General features: G+C 46.9%; 1 protein-coding gene and 1 long non-coding RNA gene across 4 annotated transcripts; one reads left to right on the top strand and one right to left on the bottom strand.

Annotated features, from left to right (window-relative positions):
- The first annotated feature begins 108 nt into the window (after nucleotides 1-108).
- LOC140002199 (uncharacterized) lies at nucleotides 109-18,566 on the top strand. The gene is made up of 3 exons (XR_011808386.1): nucleotides 109-202; nucleotides 4,374-4,470; nucleotides 18,439-18,566. It is a non-coding gene; the product is annotated as an uncharacterized lncRNA (long non-coding RNA).
- Nucleotides 1,712-9,366, bottom strand: PDE6H (phosphodiesterase 6H). Of its 3 annotated transcripts, none has more exons than XM_005024558.6 (4): nucleotides 9,215-9,366; nucleotides 4,355-4,544; nucleotides 4,026-4,066; nucleotides 1,712-3,123 (listed from the first exon to the last, which is right to left on the bottom strand). In XM_005024558.6, the coding sequence occupies exons 2-4, from the start codon at nucleotides 4,492-4,494 to the stop codon at nucleotides 3,047-3,049; spliced, it is 258 nt and encodes an 85-aa protein (XP_005024615.1). In that variant the 5' UTR covers nucleotides 4,495-4,544; nucleotides 9,215-9,366; the 3' UTR covers nucleotides 1,712-3,046. The 3 variants fall into 3 exon arrangements, with proteins under 3 accessions (XP_005024615.1, XP_027308731.1, XP_071892138.1); XM_027452930.3 differs by having other exon boundaries at nucleotides 4,355-4,540; nucleotides 9,215-9,265; XM_072036037.1 differs by lacking the exon at nucleotides 9,215-9,366 and adding an exon at nucleotides 7,591-7,897.
- Nucleotides 18,567-20,167: the final 1,601 nt, after the last annotated feature.

The raw sequence follows: 20,167 nt of genomic DNA, 5'->3' as shown, positions 1-20,167 counted from the left end.
ACGCCTGGGAGAATACACCAATCATCACCCAGAGAAGAATTGCTTCTCAGATGATATCATGGTTAAGACCTTATTGCCTATTGTTTGGAGATAAATAGCTACTTTTCTCTCATGAGGAGTGGTGACTGGCACTCAGAGCTTTCCTAAGGCAAGGATTATAGAATGAAAAGCTGAATCATCTGCCTTTCTCTGGATATGTTTTGTAAGTAAATTAGACTACATTTGTAGGATTTTTAAAACATTTTTGTTTAATTTTTTTATTGCTTTTGACTTGTTTTTATAGTAAAAGAACAAAGAATAACATATTACAATGTATATAGACTGCAGTCCTTCAACAAACTATTTAAATATATTTGCTTTTTGTACCACAGCCATCTCTCACTGCTTGAGAAATTAAAGCTTCAGAGGTTATATCTCTTTAGAAAAAACTTGGACCCTCAGACAAGACAAAACAACTGTGAGGATGTTTAAAGACTTTTCTTCTAAGTCTTGGAACTCCTTACAAGTACAGGAACAAATGTAATCCCTATTACTGCATAGAAATGATTTTTTTTTTTTAAGTTAACTAACACACTGTGGTGACTCAGAACATCTTCTGGCAAAGCTCTTCAGCCAAGCATGAGACGGGTATGTGTGCATTCCTGCTGGAGGCGTGGTTCTCTGGTAGGAGCAGGGATTATGGCAGTCTGATGTAGAACTACATCAGGACCTTCCCATTTGCTGAAATTCTTGTCTCTGGACTAGGGAGAACTTTGTTTTTACACCAGTATTTTGTGACTGATAATCTCACTATTTTTGTACTGCTTTCCCAAGGTCTGGGATGATAACGAAGCAAAAGGACTAATTTAAATGTTCTCCTGTTGGTGTATTCCTGCTTAAAATAAGGAGAAACTCTGTGAAAATAGAGGCAGCCAGCTTGCAGGATCCCAAACTGTATCCATTGCGTCTTTTCCCATATAGAAGAGGACAGACTGAGAAAGTAAAATAAGGATCACATGCTACAAGATGGCGTAACATGAGGGAAATCGCAGGAGCATTGACATAGGAACATTCACATTTAACCACAAAAGGAGAGGGCTAGCACAAGCTTGAAGAAAAATGGAATCAGTCTCCCGCAGTAAAAGCTAAATAAAATGTCATTTACATTCAGAACACTCAGGGAAGGAAGAACAACCTTAAAAGGTTAGAAAGATGTGAGAAATGAGGAGTGAGCGGAAAGGACAGACCGCCTCTGCCCAGGGAAATATTGTGTACAGCAATTAGCGAAATGGTACAGGACTCCAGTGCTGTGATTGTGCTGCTGGTCTGAACCCGCGCTGGTTTACTGCTGTTGCTAATGACAGGAGTGCTGAATAATAAAGCTCTACTCTGGACTGCCAGCAAGAATTTCCTTTAGCTTTTAGTGCTGAAGCTATATTTTAAATGAAAACTGCTAGCTTTTATTTCTGGCACGACATTAGCTGATAACTATAGCACAGCCATGGATTTATAGCAATGCTTTATGCGTGGGGATCGATCTTGCAGGCAGGACTTGCTGTCCTCTCCACAGCCATTCCTTGCTCCTGTGAACATGCTCAGCATAGGAAAGATAAACCAGGGGGAGGTAGTTCGTATGCAAGGAGGCTTGTGAAACTGAAGGCAATGATTCAAAATGCCATCTCCCCTTCTGAATATCACATAGCTACAGCGACGCTTACTCCTTGCCTCTGACCAAAATGAACCCCCTTCCCTCCCTAACACCAGGGTAGCAGGGAGTCTCGGTGCCTTCCCTTAGCACTTAAGTGGTTACAAGTGCCTCCCTGCTTGCCAGTGCTCAGGCTGCCAGAGACCAGGAGACAAAAATCGATGAGGTTAAGTGGATTTGCTCCGTGCTTGCCTGCAAATCCTAGTCTCCCCCTGCCTCCCCACCTGCTCTGCTCTTATCTCTCCTGGGGGAACAACCATTTGCCTGCTTGTCCAGACAGGCTTTGGAGCTTGAAGCTGCCAGAGGGTGAGGGGAAAAGCCTTCCTGCCGATGGGTGGGATGAAGAGAGACTTGTCCATGCTAAATACAGGGAAGAGAGAGCAAGTAATTCAATACCATCTTCTGCTAGATGAGATGGGACTACTGGCACTGTTTGGTGGCAAACTGTTATGTCTTCTGAACCAGCAACATGTCCTGGGGAGCAAACTCCTCATGTAAATATGTACGGCTTTAGGGACAGAATAAATGTCACACAGGAGCCTGCCATCGAAGGAGAGGACACCAAATGCCATTTGGAGGGTTGTTTCTTTGGAATCCCAACCACTCAGTCACAAAGGAATGAGAAGGATTAATTAATTCATTTAGTTTTTGATCTCAGACACATGTGTTTTCATTCAGCATTACTAGAACAGCCAGAATTTTCTGGCTCATAAGCTGGTGGGTAGTACAGCAGAGAGAACATTTCTGAGCCCTTTCCCCCTTTCTTGATGAGGTGAACCTCAGCAGCAAATTCCTTACGGTGAACCCCTGGGGGAGGCTCTCCTGCTGCTTAAAAACGCCCTAATGGCTCAACTACTTACTCTGATTCTCTTCTCTACAGATACAGTCTCAGCATCTAATTGGTGGTCCAGAAAACCTGGGAATATACCAGTGGAAATACTACATAGAAAACTGTCAGGAATGAAGGAATTAAAAAGAATGGGATTGATACAATGAGGTCTAGACATACATGCACACCCATGCACACACTATCTCAGCTAACCAGGGAAAGGTTCAAATAAACCCTCCCATTTTCTGCATACACATGGAGATCTACAACAGTGGGAGAAGAGAGGGTATGGTGCAGGGAGACATTAAGACATTTTCAGTAGTTTCATCACATGGAGCATGTAGTCTGTTCAGGGTCCTGAATAGCTTCTTTGACAAATTAATTTGCAAAGGACTTCCTCATAACTAGCTCTTACAAAATCACCCTGTCCATGAACAGGTGGATGTAAGGGCCAAAAATCAGTGTCAAAAGTGATGAAGACCATGGTGGGTTCTGTGGAGTCACCAGGTGACACCAGTAGAGATGCTGGGGCTTTAGATGATCCCAAACTGGGCCAGCTCGTGCAGTTCCAGATGGCTGAAAGCTTCCCATGGGCAAATCACTGTGATATCTGCAAAACAGAGAGAATCAGAAATGGGTTCTGGTTGTGGCACTTACTGGATGTCTTTTGTATGAATAGAAAGGCTGCTTTAGTGAGGAAACATTCAAATGTGGGAAGAACAAGAAAAATGAGAACCCACTTGAAGATTAAATGAGCTGATGAGCTCTTTACATTTGGTGCTACCTACCAGACTCAACCAGGTCACTGTATTTGCTCCTGTGCCATCTTTCTCTGTGAACAAGACTATGGTCTCTTCAGTATCTAGACTAGTGTGAAAATTCATCCTGGTTGTGGGGTTTCTCCTGTTCTTATAAACTGCCTGTGACCAACCTGTGATACCCTGGAAAACGTGCAATCTTAAATCAGATGCTGAATAATTTCATCTACAATATTCAGGATCTGTAAGTCATTGATAGGGGCAGCTGTTATTGCCATCTAAATTTTAACTGGCTACAGGTCATCCAGTGCATGTTTCTCAGTCCCAGATGGGTGCCTAAAATTCTTAAAATTAGGATTTTGGTGATAACATAAACAGTCAACTATTTGAGATTTAGTTCCTGTGATTTTTTGCTATTAATAGCTTAGCATTTGGCATTTCTTTGAGAACCTCATGCTGCTGAAATTCTTAGCCAGAGTATTAGCAGAAAACAAAGACAAACAAGCATTTGTGCAGCCAAGTGAAAGTATTCAAAAATGGAAACATGCCTAAACACACTTTCTACCTTGTGGTGTATGTAAGTACAAACATGACCATGGCAGCTTGTGGAGGGAGTACTAGCCCCCTCCAGTGACCCTGTGATCTATGGAGAAGCCAAGCAGACAGAGGCCACCCCAGACAGTACCCTCCCATGCTGAAGCGTGGTTACACTTGTGTTAAAGAGGGCATGACAATAACATCCCACAGCGCTTACCTGTGCCCAGCCCCTCCATGCCTGGGATGTCATCTCCAAACCTAGGGGAGAGAAGAGCAGGTGAGGGGTGAGTTTGGGCCTGCAGCACCCAGGAAAGGGGAGATGCCCTGCAACCCCCACCAGGGAGGGAGGAGTGTGGGCAGCAGATGATGAGGAACAGCTCAGGGCTGGGGTGGGCCAGCACCATGACAAGAGAGCTGATGGCACCATGGGGCAGGGGGAAACCTCCTGGATCCTTGTGTGGGGGAAGATGGTGCCCCAGGAGCCCAGCTTAGCAGTGGGGAGCAACCCAATTCAAATTGTTTCTGTTCTTTCCAAAATGCCCTTACCCTTTTACTCCTTTTTTAGGAGGCTTGCTCTTGAACTGCCTTGTCTGTCTCTGCTTGAACTTGGGAGGCCCCTTGCGTGGTGTGGTGGGACCAGTCGGAGCATCTCCAGTGTTGAGGTTGGTGGTGGGATTCTCGCTCATTGCTGGGCTGTTTTGTGCAACAGGAGTATGCCTCGCTCAGATCCTTCTGTCTGCAAGATAACAACAAGGGCTGACGCAACACTCTGCTTATCATTTCTAGGTATCAATAGTCTTGTGACAGAATAATTATGGGAAGTATGATTTTGACAGAATTAAACATAAAGACATTAAACAAAAAGAAAGACCATAATGTACACAAAGTAAGCAGAATGGCACTGATTTTCATCATTGCATGCTAGAACTAAGACACCAAACTATGAACACTCCTGCTAGGGACAAAAAAAAAACACTTAATCCCACAGTCCAATGACGTGCAGAGTTATGGAAGGTTACATCTTCTCTTGTCTTCGACATGGCTGCTGCAGCAGCTTGCCCCAGAACCTGCAGAACCATACAGGTCATGCCAGTGCTGTTTGTATTCCAGTTTGCTTTGCAGTGCTGGTGCTTCTACTTACCAGTTGTGGATATGACTACTAGGAGCCACAAAGACACACGTATGGATTTATGGCTTAGAGAAGTGTCCTGTCCTTGGGAAACACAATATATTTCATCTGTTCTTGTACTTGTGCCTAAGTGTTGCCTCTTGCACACGGAGGAAGATGGGGTGCTGACCTAGGTGAGCCCTTAGGTGCAGCTGCAATTAGAGCCTCAAGTTTGTCAGTACCAACCTTATGGGAAATAGTACAGGATCTCCAAAAGATTGTAAAGAAGGCTAGGGCAAAGCATTGGAGACTAGTTTAGATGGAATTTAGTTTCTTAGGATGTAGGAGATCAAAGCCTGTAACTTTCCCCAGGAAGTGTCCATTTTGATGGTTTTAAGCACTATATTACGTAGATTGACCCCCTCTGTACCACACAGTACATGAACCAAGCTCCACATCACAGGGGCTACCTAAGTGTCAGGTAGCAGTTCTCATGGGGGGGACACCTCTCCTGCCTGAGGGCAGAGCTGCTGCACTGAGGACCCTTTGGTCCCCCCCAGAGAGGCCAGCAATAACTTCCACCAGTGCCCAAGGGGGAGCTCCCAGCCCTTGATCAAGTTTGATCAAGTTTTGTGCTAATTAGTATGCTAGAGTGGTCTGACCAGATCCATTTATGGACAAAAATAATTGCCAATTTGTTCTCCCCTCCCTGAAGTCACATCCTTCCCCATGGCCATTACATAATTGCTCTCCCCAGGTTTTTGTCCCTGTGCAGCCAGGCTGATGGAATAGCCTATGGAATTACCTTCGGGATTTTAGTACTGAAGGCTAATCCCATTATGTCACCATAGTGCTCCAGCCTGATCCCCAGTATCACCTGCAGTGACACTCCAGACTTTTAATCTCAGAACTATGAATGCCATCAAAGACGTTTTTTTTCTTCTCAATTTGAAGACAGCCCCTGTCTTTGACAGTGCCTGAAATAGCCGGAGTGCTGGAAAGCAAGGCCTGAGAACAAGGCAAAAGAGAATCCAGGCAATCCTCCCGTGTCACTGCCAGATCAGTGCAAGGCAAAGAGATGTGTTTCTGTATCCGTGGTGGTCTGGGAATACTTCACCCCCGACATCTTTCCATCTGTGACGGCGGTAGGATGGATCCTAATGATAGCACCTAGAGGCATGCTAGTTCTCTTGTCACTTGTGGTTGGGCTCCTGTCTCAGCTGTAATATCCTTTGCAAGAGGCTGGACCCGTTCCAGCAGCCCCAAATGGAGCAGCAGATGGTTGTGTCTGCAGCTGAAGTACGCACAGATGCTATACACAACGCTTCCCCAGCACACAGTGTGCCCACAAACACAGGGATCAGCTCAAATCAGTGAAATTACTGATTTGGCTGTCATCTCTGGAGAACCTGAGCAATTGCCCAGTATTTACGGCTTTATCCCCATGGCACAGTGGCTGGACAGGCAAACACTGTCACAAGCACATCTTTTACAGAATGGGACTGGAGGTGCTGTAATCTGTATGACTTGGACTGTGCAGCTGGGAGGTGTGCCAAAATGTTCTGACTCCCAGTTTTTAAGGCCAAACTGAGAGGTGAAGGCAGTTTGGGCTCAAGCCAAAGCAATGTGAGGTCCCACAGCTGTGTGAATCTGCACCAAGGGAGAATCCAGTCCCTCAGTGATGCTCAGGACCAGCAAGGGATTTAAACAGTACTGCCCTACAAGAAAATTCTTTGCATAGGAAAACTGTACCCCATGGCAGGTCTGCTAACACCCCCACATAAAATACTATGCCTCCACCTCAGTAGAAATTCTCATCAGTGGGGCACTTGTCTCAGTGCCAGATTCCTCTCCTGGTCTGCGAGACACAGACCCACTTCTAGGCACCTTCAGTGCATCTGGCATGAGGAGATTTTTGGCACCTCTATCAAGGGCTGCTCCCAAAACTACAACAGAAGAAACAAAATGGCTAACAGGTTTCCAGCCCTTTGTCTGACACACAAGACTTGTAAGAGGCAGATGAGCCCCTGCTCAGTTCCCTCCTCACTTCACCAGCCCCTGCCATCTACCAGCATGGTACCTTAATCACAAGCACGTCATTGAGGGCCAGCTCCTCTTAGTTCTTTGAGTTCCTGCCTTGCCCCAGCCTTCAATCCATAAAGAAATAGCTAATGCGAAGACTCAGCCCTTGGAGTTTACTCAGTCCTTATCTGAAGCGGTTGTATCCACATATCAGCTACTCTACATATGGGATTTGGAAGCTAAAAGGATCTGCCCAAATCACACCCCATCAAATCTATTACGTACATGAATTCAAGCAATGGCATTCAATGCAACTAAAAGAGACCGTTATGTCATATTCCTTACCAACCTCCCTTCACCTGTACTCCCCACGCATCACCAAAAGAAAGGGCAGGGGGTGGGAAGCAACCTTAATGCCTCAGAACAGCTTCCATCTTGCAGCAGGGATCAAGCTGCCCTCCCACTGCTGAGCTGGTGGGACTTGCTTGCCATCACCCACAGGAAAAGATGCCTCCATTGATGTCAAAGAGGACAGCAGCACGAGGGCTGCCTCACCTTGGGAGCCAGCTGCCCCAGCTCACAGCTAGAAGAAATAGAGGAAACACCAGGACATCTTCCTAGGGGAATTTCCCAGCTTTTCACCTCCCCATACCTGGGTGCTTTGGCAATCCTTGGTACCACACCAAGCAGATGGCTTGACAAATGCTTGACACGGTTGGGTCTCCTCTAGCTGCTTTGGCCCTGGGGATGTTCTGGGATGTCAGAGCTCTTCTGCTGCCGCCAGCACTGGGATGCAGCTCCTGGGCGAGAGCTGATGGCTGTGGATGCACAGGCTGCTGGGGAGCAAGATGTTTTTCCCGGCACTTCCTCTGCCCCCTCCTCTGACAAGGCATTACCTAATTGCCCCTGACAGCATTTCTGTTTAGTCCAGGGCTTAATCCTCTGGGTAAGAGCCTTGCTTGCGTCCGAATGCTAATTATACCTAATGCACAGTAATGTGCTTATCTCCGTTGCGTCAGATATCCCACCTCTGGGTTGCTGGCCAGGTTAATCATCCTTCTTTTAGTTTTCTTTGAACCTAAAGAGGCTTGAGCACTACTGACAAGTGCTGACTTTTTAATCTGCCCCCTCCTCTCCTTTAATCTCTGATTTGCTATGGAAAATTTCCCTGACAGATAACACAGATGCCTCACGTGACTTTCTTCAGACAGATCCAGTGTAGGATCTCTTCCTGCTGTCTGGTAACTTCAGGTACAGGCTTCTTCATGCACCCTGTTATCTTCTTGGTGTCACCCAGGGGTGTCAGGAACTGAACCTCCATGAGATGTGTCCCTCCACACAGTGATGCAGTGGGAATAGACAGTTTCCAGGAAGAAATACTCTCTTTTTTGGTAATAATTCTGATGGTAATTTCTTGACCTCGAGAGCCACTGGCATCTTTCTTGCAGCCAGGCTTTCATCAGGAAATATTGTATCCAGTGTGAGATGCCTGCGAGGAGTGAGGAGTCTCAGCTCCAGTCTCAGCTGCTTGAGCTGGCTAATCATAGGGGTGGAAGGAGTTCATGCAGTTTCAGCTCTTTCTGATCCCATTTCACACAGGATGTCAGCCCCTCTGTTCTATCAGCGGTTGTAAGACCACAACCAAATGAAAGAGGATGTACTCCAAAAGACAGAAACTCACTTCAAGTTGAACTGTATTGCCACAACAGCCTCCCAGATGGGGAGCATTGGAAAGACAACCTCAGTTAGGTGCTGACACCAAGGAAGGCATTCAGTGATGCAGGAGATGCAGCACCACTCGCAAAAACTCCCCGCAGAGGAGCCCGGTGTGCACCGCTGGGCACCTGGGCAGCAGACACCAGCCACCTGCCCCCACCACCCCTGGGGCCCCCTGGTGCTGCAGATGTGCAGACTGAGCCAGCCGAGCTTACAAGCCAAGGGGCTGCCAGCAAGCCCTTACCAAGGGCTGCCGGGGTCAGAAACCAAGTGGCCCCATGGATGGCAGAGCCTGCTGCCTGCTGAGACAAACCACGGCTGCTGCACGAACCTTTTTGCCCAGCACTGAGCCCTAATTAAGAAGAAACAGGCATGCCTGAACAGAAGCACAACTTTCTCTCATAGCTACTGGGTGCATTCGAAATTTACAAGCATAAAAATCCAAGCCTTTTTCCCCCATGGGGAGAAGGACTTCTCTCTCCACCAGGTTTTGCAGCCAGCTTCGCTTGCACCCCCCCCCAACTACCCTCATTTGCTTTGAGCTCCCAGCAAATACTTACAGTCCCAAGGGCTCCTCTTGCAAATCATTCAACTTCTGTCCTGCAGTCTGGGTAGAAAAAGTCTCGAGGTGTCCTTCCTCCTCCAGATATACCCTGCCAGCAGGTGACATCAGGACACAGGGCGCCAATCATGGCCAGAGCCCCCACAGGGGGGGGAGGTTGCGTGGCCCCGGTGCTCTGCAGGCACAGCTCCAGCGAGGCCTGGGGGAATAGTGGATGTGCTTCTTTCTGCAGCATCACCCTAGAAGAGGTTGTGATTTCTCCAGAGCTCCGGTTGAGAAATTGCTAGAGAAGCAAGGAAATCATCAGCCCTCTGTGCTGTGCCACTGCTTGTGAGCACACACACACACACACACAGAGACATGTGCAGAGAAGGGAAGGGAAGGACTGGTCATAACCACCCCACATCCCTCCCCTGGGCTGCAGAAGGACTGGAGAGGCTTCGAGCAGACTGCTCGGTTGTGCCGCAGGGGCTGGGACCCACCTGACTGGGGGTAGCAGCTAGGTCATGTGTGAGTACTGTGGATGCTATCTGAGAGAGGGAAGAGCTGGTGCCTCAGTCCAAATTCCAGCCCAATGAAACCACACTTAATTTTATCATGTACTTCATTTCTCTGGTGCATTTTAATAGCCCATTGTGACTGCCTGGGAGACTGGTGTCAGAGATTTGGACAAAGTGCAAGGAGTCCATAGACAAAAAGACAAGGACAAGGGTCCTGCTAGAAGATGCTAGATCATCTTCATCTTTAGCTGCAGCAGCACAGCACATAGGTCATGGGCTTGAGTCTAACCACAGGGCGAAACAACTGTCCTCTGGATCTGCTGGCTCTGGTGAAGTTCTGCTCACTTACCTTCACTGAGCAACCAGCCCATGATGTGGGATCGAGGACAAAATATTCCTGGAGGAAGTAGGTGCACAAGGAGCATCAGAGTAGTGCAGGGGCAGAAGGAGCTGAGGAAAGGCCAGGGAGAGGCTGCTTGTGAAGTGATGGGTGGGTTTTGCCTCAGGTTAGGCTAGAGGAAGGATTTGGAGCATCCGTGCTGGCCAGGGGTGACCACATGTGGCTGAGAAAGGACAGGATCTGTCTGACGCAACAGACCGTGGAGGAGGGGACCCGTGGAGCAATGCTCTGCTGCTGAGCCATAGCCAGCAGCCAAGGCCTCTGGCCTTTCAGATGGCTGAAGTTAGCCGAGATAAATCCCTCAGTGAGACTCTCAGGTTACATTTAAAACAATCGATCAGGTCCTACCCTTTGAGTAGGCACAGAGAAGCTGGGAAGTAAATCCTGAATGCAGCTGAGGGGCTGCCAACTGAGCAGAGAAGCAGAGGCAGCAGAGAAGCAGTGTTCCCACGTGTTTGAGGATGATCACACAGCTTTCAGAGGCTTGTGTGATAATTTCTGGGCATGGGAAGAGGACGGGGGCAGCATCGTGTTGGCATCGTCTCTACTTGCAGTGACTTGAGCTTGCACACAAATGCACCGAGATGGATTGCGCTCAGCAGCTCCTGACAGCAGAAGTGATTTCTGTGGGCAGGAACCTGTTTGTGTGGATATAAACAGGTGCAGCCTGCTGGCAGCAGGCTCTGTCCCATCCCTGCTGCTCATTCCCATGCCTCCATCTGCTTCAGGCAGGTTTCCGGGGGCTCCCCCTCCCTTTCTGCCTGTGTGGGTAGAGTTGATGGGAAAATCGTCTTTACAGCCCCCCAGTCCTCAGGGGAAGTGTGCTTGCTTTCTTCTTGTCACCCCTCCCTGCTCCTTTGAAACCTTACAGGCTTCCTTTTTCTTAATCTTAAAAATTTACGTTTTCAGGGCGTTTGTTTTTGAAACATCCCTTTTGTTTTCCTTTTTTTTTTTTTTTTTTTTTTTTTTTCCCAGTGAAAGCAGGCTCATTTCTCTATATAAAAGTGGACACATGGGAAAAAAATTCCAGTGTGTCACACAAAGCTATTTTTTGCTCACTGAGAAAGTGTGGCAGGAACTCCCGGAGCAGCTCCACTCATTGTGTTTTTTCTTATCCCCCACTATGACCAGGACATTTCCCCTCTTCTCTCCTTCTCTCCCTCCTTCAGTCTCCTTTCTCTGCTTTGTTGGGACCCCATCCAGCCATATTGCCCCATCCAGCCGTGTTGCTCCAGCTCTGTGCCACATGGCTGGATGGGGAGTTTTGTCCAGGAATGGGGTACTTGATGATCCCTTCCTAGCCTGCAGCCCCTGTCTCCCTGCCCAGGCTTGGCCTCATCTGGCCCCAGAGAAGCCAGTGCTGGCCTCTCAGGCCACTGCATCCAGATCCAGCTGCTTCAGGAGCTGCAGGGGCCGTGTGGTGGCAGGGGTGTTGTCCCAAAGGAAAAACCGAGACCTTCATTACCTCTGGCCAGATAAGTCCCTATTCCAAGGAACTGTTTAAAGATATCTCCGAGGTTTCTGACCCTATTTGTGAGCTGGTGTCACCATGGCAACAGTAGTTATACCAAAAATAGCAGCTCGCTTGAATGACAAAGACAACACTGGTTTACAAGATAGTGACTTTTCCAGGGCTTGCTGAGCTCATGGGACTGTGGGAGCAAATCCAAAGGCAGGGCTCAGGCTGGGGATGCAGTGGATGAGGGCGGTGTCTGGCACGGGCTACAACAACCCTTTTGAAACAAACCTCTACCAGCTTATGCCAGGTGCTTGTGAGACTTTGCTCTGTGTTGATAGAGCTTTATGGCTTGTCAGACAGACATAGCTACCTGGGAATGAACAGGGAATCTCCGAGGCATCTGCAGGTAAACATAGGTTTCCCACATAGAGATAGGCAGCCTAGCAAATGCTTTTGCACTCCTGGCAGGAGGAAGACAGTGGTAGGACCTTGATTTGGAAGGAAATCATCTGTTTGTTTTGTAGGTCAGCGAAGTTGTCATGCCAACAGTATCTTGGTGAGAAGCCTGGTGTACTAAGGTGTCTGCAGAAGAAGACTCACTTGCTGCAACCCTCCTTCCGCAACACCCGCCATGTTGCTGAACGGTCTGTCAGCTGTGCTAGTGAAAAAAGGGAACCAGCTACAGAGGGCTGAGACAGTATTTAGCTGCTCGAGTACGTGCAAACCAGTCTGTCAGAACTGCAGAGAAGAAGGCATCCTCATGGAGTCTTCCTGTCCTTCCTCCAGGAAATCAGGGGCCACTGCTCTGTTTTTGGGATGAAGTACCTGTAACGGCCTGCCATAAACACGGGGCTTTGCTGATTTCGGGGGTCTGTGCCTGCTGTTACGCTGGGTGCCTCTGTGCTCAGCTTGCAGAAGAGCCTGGTTTCCTGAGTTTCATTTCCAGTCATGCCCTGGAGACTGCTCTGGCAATGAGGTGGAGGTGAAAGAGGCTAAGGCCTGCTTTTCCACTGCCAGGGCTCCAGAGAGAGATTTCCAGGGTCAGTCCGGAGAAAAAGGCCTTTTGAGGAAAAACAATTCAAACACTAAGGCTTAATTAAACTACCAGCAATGTCCCTGCCTGTGTTAAAAACTAGGTGACACCAGGGACTTCACACCGGTGGCTAAGTCCCTGATGTTTCCTACCAGGGGGGCTTGGTGGCACCAGGCTGCTCAAGCAGCCCCACGTTACACATCCGAGCAGTCCATTTGTGCTGCTGTCCCCAGGCTTCCTCGGGGAAGGCGAGGATCCTGCTTTTCCCCTTCAGTCAAGGTGCTTAATGTGCATGCCAGCACATCCTTGCAGGCCCCAGGCTCTCAGGCACCAACACTTTAGGACTTGCCAGGGCTTTTTATAGCAGACAATATAAAACCCGTGTAGCCTGTCATACACTTCATTAGCTACCAGAGAGTTACATTTTCTTGCTCTGAGCAGTGAGCCTGGCCTTTCTTCAAACAGATAACAAAGTCTTGCCACCTAATGCTCTCAAGAAGTGCACTGGTAGGATTTTAATAATTTACACAAACATTTTCCTGATTGGTATTAACAAAAAGAAAAGCAGAATGATTCTTCTCATTTTTAGATAGCACTTTTTACACCCAGATCTCAAAGTACAGGGCAAATTTTCATCACCCCTATTTGTAAATATGGAAACTGATGTACAGAAATCTCAGAGACCTGCAGAGACCCATCCACCCAGACAGCTACTGTGGGGAGCAATGAGCTCGGCCATGTAGCACAAAGAGCTCTGTAGTTTGTAACTGCTTTGTGATTCATCATTTAGGAGCATCCCCCTGCTCAGAGCTGAGTTGTCCCAGGAGAAAGCAGTAATGTGAGTAAGCGTCCTCTCTGTGCTTAGTGTCTGTAATACTTTGCTTAATATCTGCAATACTTTGCTTAATGTCTGTATCCAGGCTGTTGGTAGTGCTGCAGTGGGACTGAACTTGTTAGATCATTTTAAAAAACTTCCTTTTTTTCCTGTTGTTGTTCTGCCAACAATTAAAATATCTGCTTTTCTTTTATAAAATTATTTTCCTCCTGAATGCCCTTTACCAAACAAGCTTAACATTAAAGTCCTGAACTAGGACATTTTTTCACTTTTTTGATCAAACACAAGAAGTTAATCTTGTTGTCTGTCTGGCTGCCAGAAGCCAGAGCATGTTGTTGCTATTAAAAATGTACCTGAATAGCACATTTTTTACAGTATTGTCTCAAGAATCTTCCTTAGATTTTTTTTTTTTTTTAAATTTTGTTATTGATTCCTTCTGTATGAATTACATGCCATGTACCTGCAAGCGGTGATTTAATGACCCACTAGCACTGACTAAAAGTGATCACACATTGAACCAAGCATGGAAGTAATATTGTCTTGTTTAGCTTCATTGCTAAGAAGAAGAAAAAAAAGAAGAGGCTACATTTTTTTTTTTTTAATTTAAATGGAAATCAGATATTTTCAGAAGTTTATTCTGTTTAAAACAGTGAAGCAAATGATTCAGTGTCACTGGGCTAAGAAGACAAAACCATGCACTAGTCAGCTCCAGATGTCTTCTTTCCTGACAGCTCCTCTTCTCATCTTGCTCTGAATGATCAATTCTTTCTCCTTGGCAACCAGCAGCCCAATCAAGAGAGGCTCTTCTAACACATTTTGGTAAAACGTTTCTTTCTTCTTCTTAAGGAGACACATCCACTCCTATGGTTTTCACACCATGCTACAGACTCTTTCCTCCTGATACTAGATAAAAGCGCTGCTGTGCAATCCCATTCAGTTCAACTCTTTGCCACCACCACCATTATTAGATTTTTTTTTTTTTTTTGAAGTAACAGATGAGGCTTTCAAATAGAAATTATTGCTTTTGGGGAGCATCTTGCATTCTCCTTGGGAACATTCAGCTAATGGGCAGAGGAGGCTGCTCTTCCTGCTCCATTATCTTGTCTCTTGGGTGGCTGCTCATCTCCCAGACACATGGATGCTAAATGCTCTAGATGCCATGCTATAGCAGATCCCTGATGAAAATAACCACAGAAGGGGGAAAAAACAGGGGATGGAAATGTAAATCATATTTTAAAAAAATAAAAACCTTCTTTTATTGATCAGGTGTATTACCATGGACTAGGCCTTATGTTCTTCCCTCAGGGTTTCACAAATCCTTAGGTTTTAATGTTTCTTTGTTTGTTTTGTTTGATGTTATGGTTTTTCACTGGCAGATTTCAACCCTTCCTTTAATTTAGACCCAGTACACGCTTGCTTTCAAGTGCAGGTACACCCCTCACAAAGTGAGTTAGATCCTCTTACTGGGAGGCCCCTGAGGCCATTTCTGTGCCAAGGACCTGAAGCTGCAGCCCACTTCTGGGGTCCAGTCAAGTACGATAAGCACATGATGGATGAAGTGAGCTGGTTAGGAGAACTGTTAGGTTGCACAACTCACATGTTCACATACACAAAGATCAATTTTCAGGGTACGTAGTTGAAGGCATACAGTAACCATAAAGGTTAAAGGTAGCTGTACAGCAAAATGCAAATAAATGAAGGGGGAGAGGGGGAAAGGGGAAGACTTTCCCTGGTGACCAGCTGGGAATGGCAACAATGGGGTTCCATAGGAGCATCCTCCCTTGGGGGTCTCACCAGTGCAGCAGGTGATGATGACAAAGGTGATGAGGATGACAAATTGCTTGCCATGCTTTCCCTTGGCATTATATAATTTTCATCAGGACCCACTTATTGATTATTTCTGGTTATAACTCTATTAGCTCTGGGAGGAGAATGCTAATTACATGCAAATGTTGCACACTCATTGGTGGTTAAGCTTCTGTGTGTATATATTACTGGATGGTAGCTACTGAGAATTTAAATAGCTCACCACATTTAGTTTTCTATTTTATACACTGAAGTCTACAAAACAAGAGGTGAAGAAACAGAGGGAGGAGGGCCAGTTCTCACACCAGTGCTTTCAGTAAGAACCTGCCACAAAAGCACTGTGGGGGTTGGCAGGGGCAGGGCCATGGGAGCCTTAATACAGGAACAGCACAAGTGCAATAAAGGAAGAGTGTTGGCACAGAGAGGCAGATAACCACCGCCTCCCCAGCTCCAGGGGAGGCTGCACAGCTGCAAGCAGCGCGCCCTGAGCACTGCTGTGGCTGAGGCACTGAGGCACATGGAGAGCCAGCAGGGTCCTGGGCACAGGCTCACACCAAGCCGTGAATTCCAGCACGAAGTTGAGCTCTCTGTTGAAGTGAGCATTTAGCATGGGCAAGGCAGGGTGCAGCTGGCAAGGAGATTTTCTAAGGCCAGCAGAGAAAAGAGGATGCCACAGGTCTCCTGATTTAGTCCCAGCTTCAGCTCTGGCTGCGTCGGAGGGAAGGAAGCCGCAGAGCATGTGGGAGAGCTTGGATAAATACCTCCCTAACACCCTGCCTGACGATCAGCTTAGGGCTGAGATTTGATTACACTTGCTGAGATCTGACCTTACATAACCACCCATTTTCTGAGAGGCCCTGAAATAATCCAGCCCCCTTTCAAATCCCACGCTGGAGGGTGACTCCTCCAGGACAGCAGTCCCATGAGAGGCAGGCTCCTGCCCAGCAGCCGCTGTGGGGGCAGGAGGGCAGGAGCTGCTTTCCTCCACACTGGGCCCCGGAGCGCAGGGCGTGCAGAGGAGAGACCCCTGCTCCCTGGAGGCAGGGACCTTCTTCCCTACACCCAGCACTGTCCTTCCTCTCTCCCTGTTCGCTTCCACTTTTGCTCTCTCCTTAACTGGACTGCTGTGTCCATCCTCAGCATTTCTCAGGATGGCCTCTGGAGGTAATAGGCTCTGTCTGCCTGCACCCTGTCACCCCCAGCCTCTTTCCCTCTCCCTGCCTTGCCATTCTCCTTGCTCCCCGAGGGGAGGCAAGGCATGCAGGAGAGACATGTGAAGTCTTTGCACACCTTGAGGCAGGAGACAAGGGTTATGGGATTAGCACGTTAACCGGCCTGAAAGCAGCTTAGACAAGCATTAAATCTCCAATCTTCTCTCCATCTTTCAAGGAAATCTCTTCTGGAGGAGCTGGAGAGATGGAGCACCCAGTCACGCATTCTGGGTTCAGCTCCCTGCCTGGCTGAGCGCTCACGAGCCTTGCGGCCAGGTGGTTTGAGGGGATTGCTGGGGCTCCGGGGGTGGGAAGCTCAGCTGAACCCTTCCCAGGGGCTCTGTGCCTAGCCCCATCCCCTCTTCCCTGCCCACCCCAGCAGCTGCACACACCCTTGCAGTGCTTTAGGAGGGGCGGATGGCACTGAGAAGGGAGAAGACGGGCACCACGTGTGCTGGGCACAGCAGGATCAACCTCAGGATGCTGCCTTTTAAAGCAAATCCTGGGTTGCCTTGAGCCTGTGTTTTCTTCACACAGAACGAATCCATGTTTCACCAGCTGCATTCCCCGAATTATCCTGCTTAACCAGAGGTGAAAGAGGCAGTGCTGGGTTTACCAGGGAGCTGGGTGGCACCTCCTGATGCAGTGAATGCTGTCTCATACGGCAGGGAAAGGCCCTGTGTCTAAATGTCCTGACCTGCTGCGTTCCTGTGCTCATCCTGTGACTCCCTCAGGCCTGGATCACCCTATGATCTCTGTAGGAGACCTCCAAATGCAGCGAGGGACACTACCCTGCCTGGGGACGCCTGTGGCCAAAAGAGATGCTGCCCCTGCAGCAGTTGTTGACATCAGTTTGCTGCACCATGAGGTTGTCTTCCCAGTGTAGTGCCTGTAGTCTTCCTGGAAACCATGAAAAGCTTGAGGGGGAGGCAAGGCTAATGACAGTGACAGGACTCGGCAGTGTTATTCATTAGCGAGCAGTGTGAGCCAGCAACACCCTGTGCTGAGTTCAGTGCAAGTGCAAATGAGTAGCTCCAGACCAAGCTACTTTACAAGAGCAGTGGGAAAAATATTACATTATCGAGCCTCTTAAAACTACAAAAAAGGATTCCCCACCCAGACCGAAATCTACCTTTAGTCCCCATGCTGGTGCTTTCCAGCCTGGGAAATTTCAGCACCCACTTTGAACGTTTTACAGTTAAAGAGTAGATCAAAGTACAGGATTATAACAGGTGACATTTTCCTGAGTTAGTCACTTCTAAAGGCTATAAAATAGTTCCCTTTCCTCAAATGCATCCATCTCTTCTGGAGATAACATTTAGCAGCACACCACAGCAATGTAGTACCAGGCAAAAAAATTCCAACACGGAAATGGTGGACAGCTTGCAGAAACAATCCAAACACAAATAGAAAAAAAAATACCATGTACCATGCCTTTTTTTTTTTTTCATCTTAAAATTGTTAAGAAAGGTCAGGACCTGTTGGTCCAATAAGGTGCTACAGAAGGCATTAGACAGCTGGGAGTAAAGGTTGTAGTTGAAGGATATGCATTTAAAAATTTGAATAAGGTTTTGAATATTGACTTGTAATAGATGCTATTGGTTGGTTACATGTATTAATGTGGTCAACTAATTGTACTACTGACTGTGGTCAGTGGAAAGAAAGAAAATTGGACTGAATGATATTTAATACTTATTTTATTTAATATTTGATTAAATATTTTAAATATTATTTTCCAACTAAACCTACATTTGAAACATGGCAATTTCTTTTGCAATGAAGCGGGTACAGTCTAGCTGTTGTCCTTGCCTCCTTCTGTCATAGAAGTAAGAATTGGCTGGGGTTGGACAAAGTCTGCCAAGAGATGATCTTTGTTGCATGGCATCAGTTTGTCAGAGATGAAATACTTGGTGGTAGGGATTTGCTTTCAGTGATGTTCTGCTGCAACACAGTTCAAAACCTGCCTTTCTTCCAGCAGATCAATGACGTGATTCCCCAGTGGGATGCTGGATGTGCCAACCTGAAGGATGACGCCTGGTTTCTAAGCTCCCATCTGCTCTCCATGGTGCGTATCCAATGTCTGTGGTTTCTTCTCACCCCTCTTACCAACAAGAAGTTGAAGCACAGAGCAATGACATGATTTGTCCATAATTACTTACTGGCTCATTTCTAATCTAGGAGTAAAACCCATCTCTCCTGTGTGCTAGGCATTCATGCCAGTATAGGCTAAGCATACATACCTGTGGTGGCACACAGATGTATATACCTACACCTCTATGCTCATGTTTGGGGATATACTGGTCTTGATGTATGCTCACATACATTTGGAAATAGCGTGTATATAGCTACACAAAGACACAGGCAGTCTAGTATTTATCTCAATAAATAAATACATAAAATAATAAAGCCATTCAATCCAACCATTCCCCAGCAAAAATGATCACCATAACTCTAGAGTTCCAATTGCACTGGTTTCTCTGTACACAGCCTCTAAACCCAAGGACTCAAGGAAACCTCAGGCCAAGCCATGGGTGAACAGTAACCTCAACCCACACACTTTTCTGGCCAGGGCGTTCTGGTCCCCAGTGCAAACTGGGAATTCTGCTGAAACTGGAGATAGTCAGGACACTTCTAGAACCAATCCAAAAAGTTGGATTTATAAGACACGGAGGCAACAAAATAAGACCATCTTCTCAAAGCTCCCCATAGTTAACACACCCAGCTCTTCACAGCTTGCCCAGGCCTGTTCACACAGTCCAAGCCACCAGAATTTGGAATGGCCACTGCAAGAACTTGCTCTGTCCTTTCCCCATCCCCATGCCCACACAGCCCCTTCCCTTGTGCCAACACAAGTGAACAAGGATGGAAGACTCTTCTTTATATACTTTCACATTTGTATTTGTATGTATAAACTCACTGGTATATACTTACGTATTTGCTTACCTATTTTTGGCAGGTATGTTTAAAACAGCTTAGTGCTGTGTTCAGCTCTCTTTTGCTGGCCCACAAGAAGGGTGAATGTAGGAGTGAGAAAGAGCAGCAGAGCATAAAATAATTTCTCTTGGTCTTGGAGCTAATTCATGGAGGCTAAAAGTGTTTCTAAGGCTACAGCTCTGGCTAAATGGAAATCTATTGCCAGCCAGATATGCTCTGTTTGTCCCTTGAAATGCATGAGGGTAGAATTCAAAGTGCCATCCATAGCTTGAATCAAAACAATGTAGGCTGAGAAAATCATCTCCCCCTTCTGAGATCAGTCTCATATCTGACAGAGATTCCTCTTACTTAGTTGTCTGCAGCCTTTCAAAATCTGTGTATGATAAATATTTTCTAATAGACACGTGGATCCCGGGCAGTGAATTGAATCCCCTTGACAATAGATTTGTTTTGCTTGGTTTGCTTCTGCAAATGCATTAAAAGGAGTCCATCAGTCATTTCAGATCCAGGTTTGTCGGTTGCAGACCAATGATCCAATTTGTTCTTCAATTCTGCGCTGAGGATTATGTGTGTGCAGGAGCTATGTGACTGAAGAACTAAGTGGGCAATTTGTGAGTGGAAGAGGAAGATTAAAATCTGCTGATATTTCAGAGAGGAAGTGTTGTAAAATCTTTGTGATCATTTAAGCATCCCTAGGAAAGGTGAGCTTATTCCTGAGGTAGCTGATCTTTGAAATTGCTTGTCTGAAAATGGCTGAGAGTTGGGAACACGCG

The sequence above is a fragment of the Anas platyrhynchos genome, chromosome 1 (genome assembly GCF_047663525.1).
Source record: "Anas platyrhynchos isolate ZD024472 breed Pekin duck chromosome 1, IASCAAS_PekinDuck_T2T, whole genome shotgun sequence".
Lineage (NCBI taxonomy): Eukaryota > Metazoa > Chordata > Aves > Anseriformes > Anatidae > Anas > Anas platyrhynchos.
Note: the sequence above shows the minus strand (reverse complement) of the source record. Positions and strands in the feature narration are given on the sequence as shown.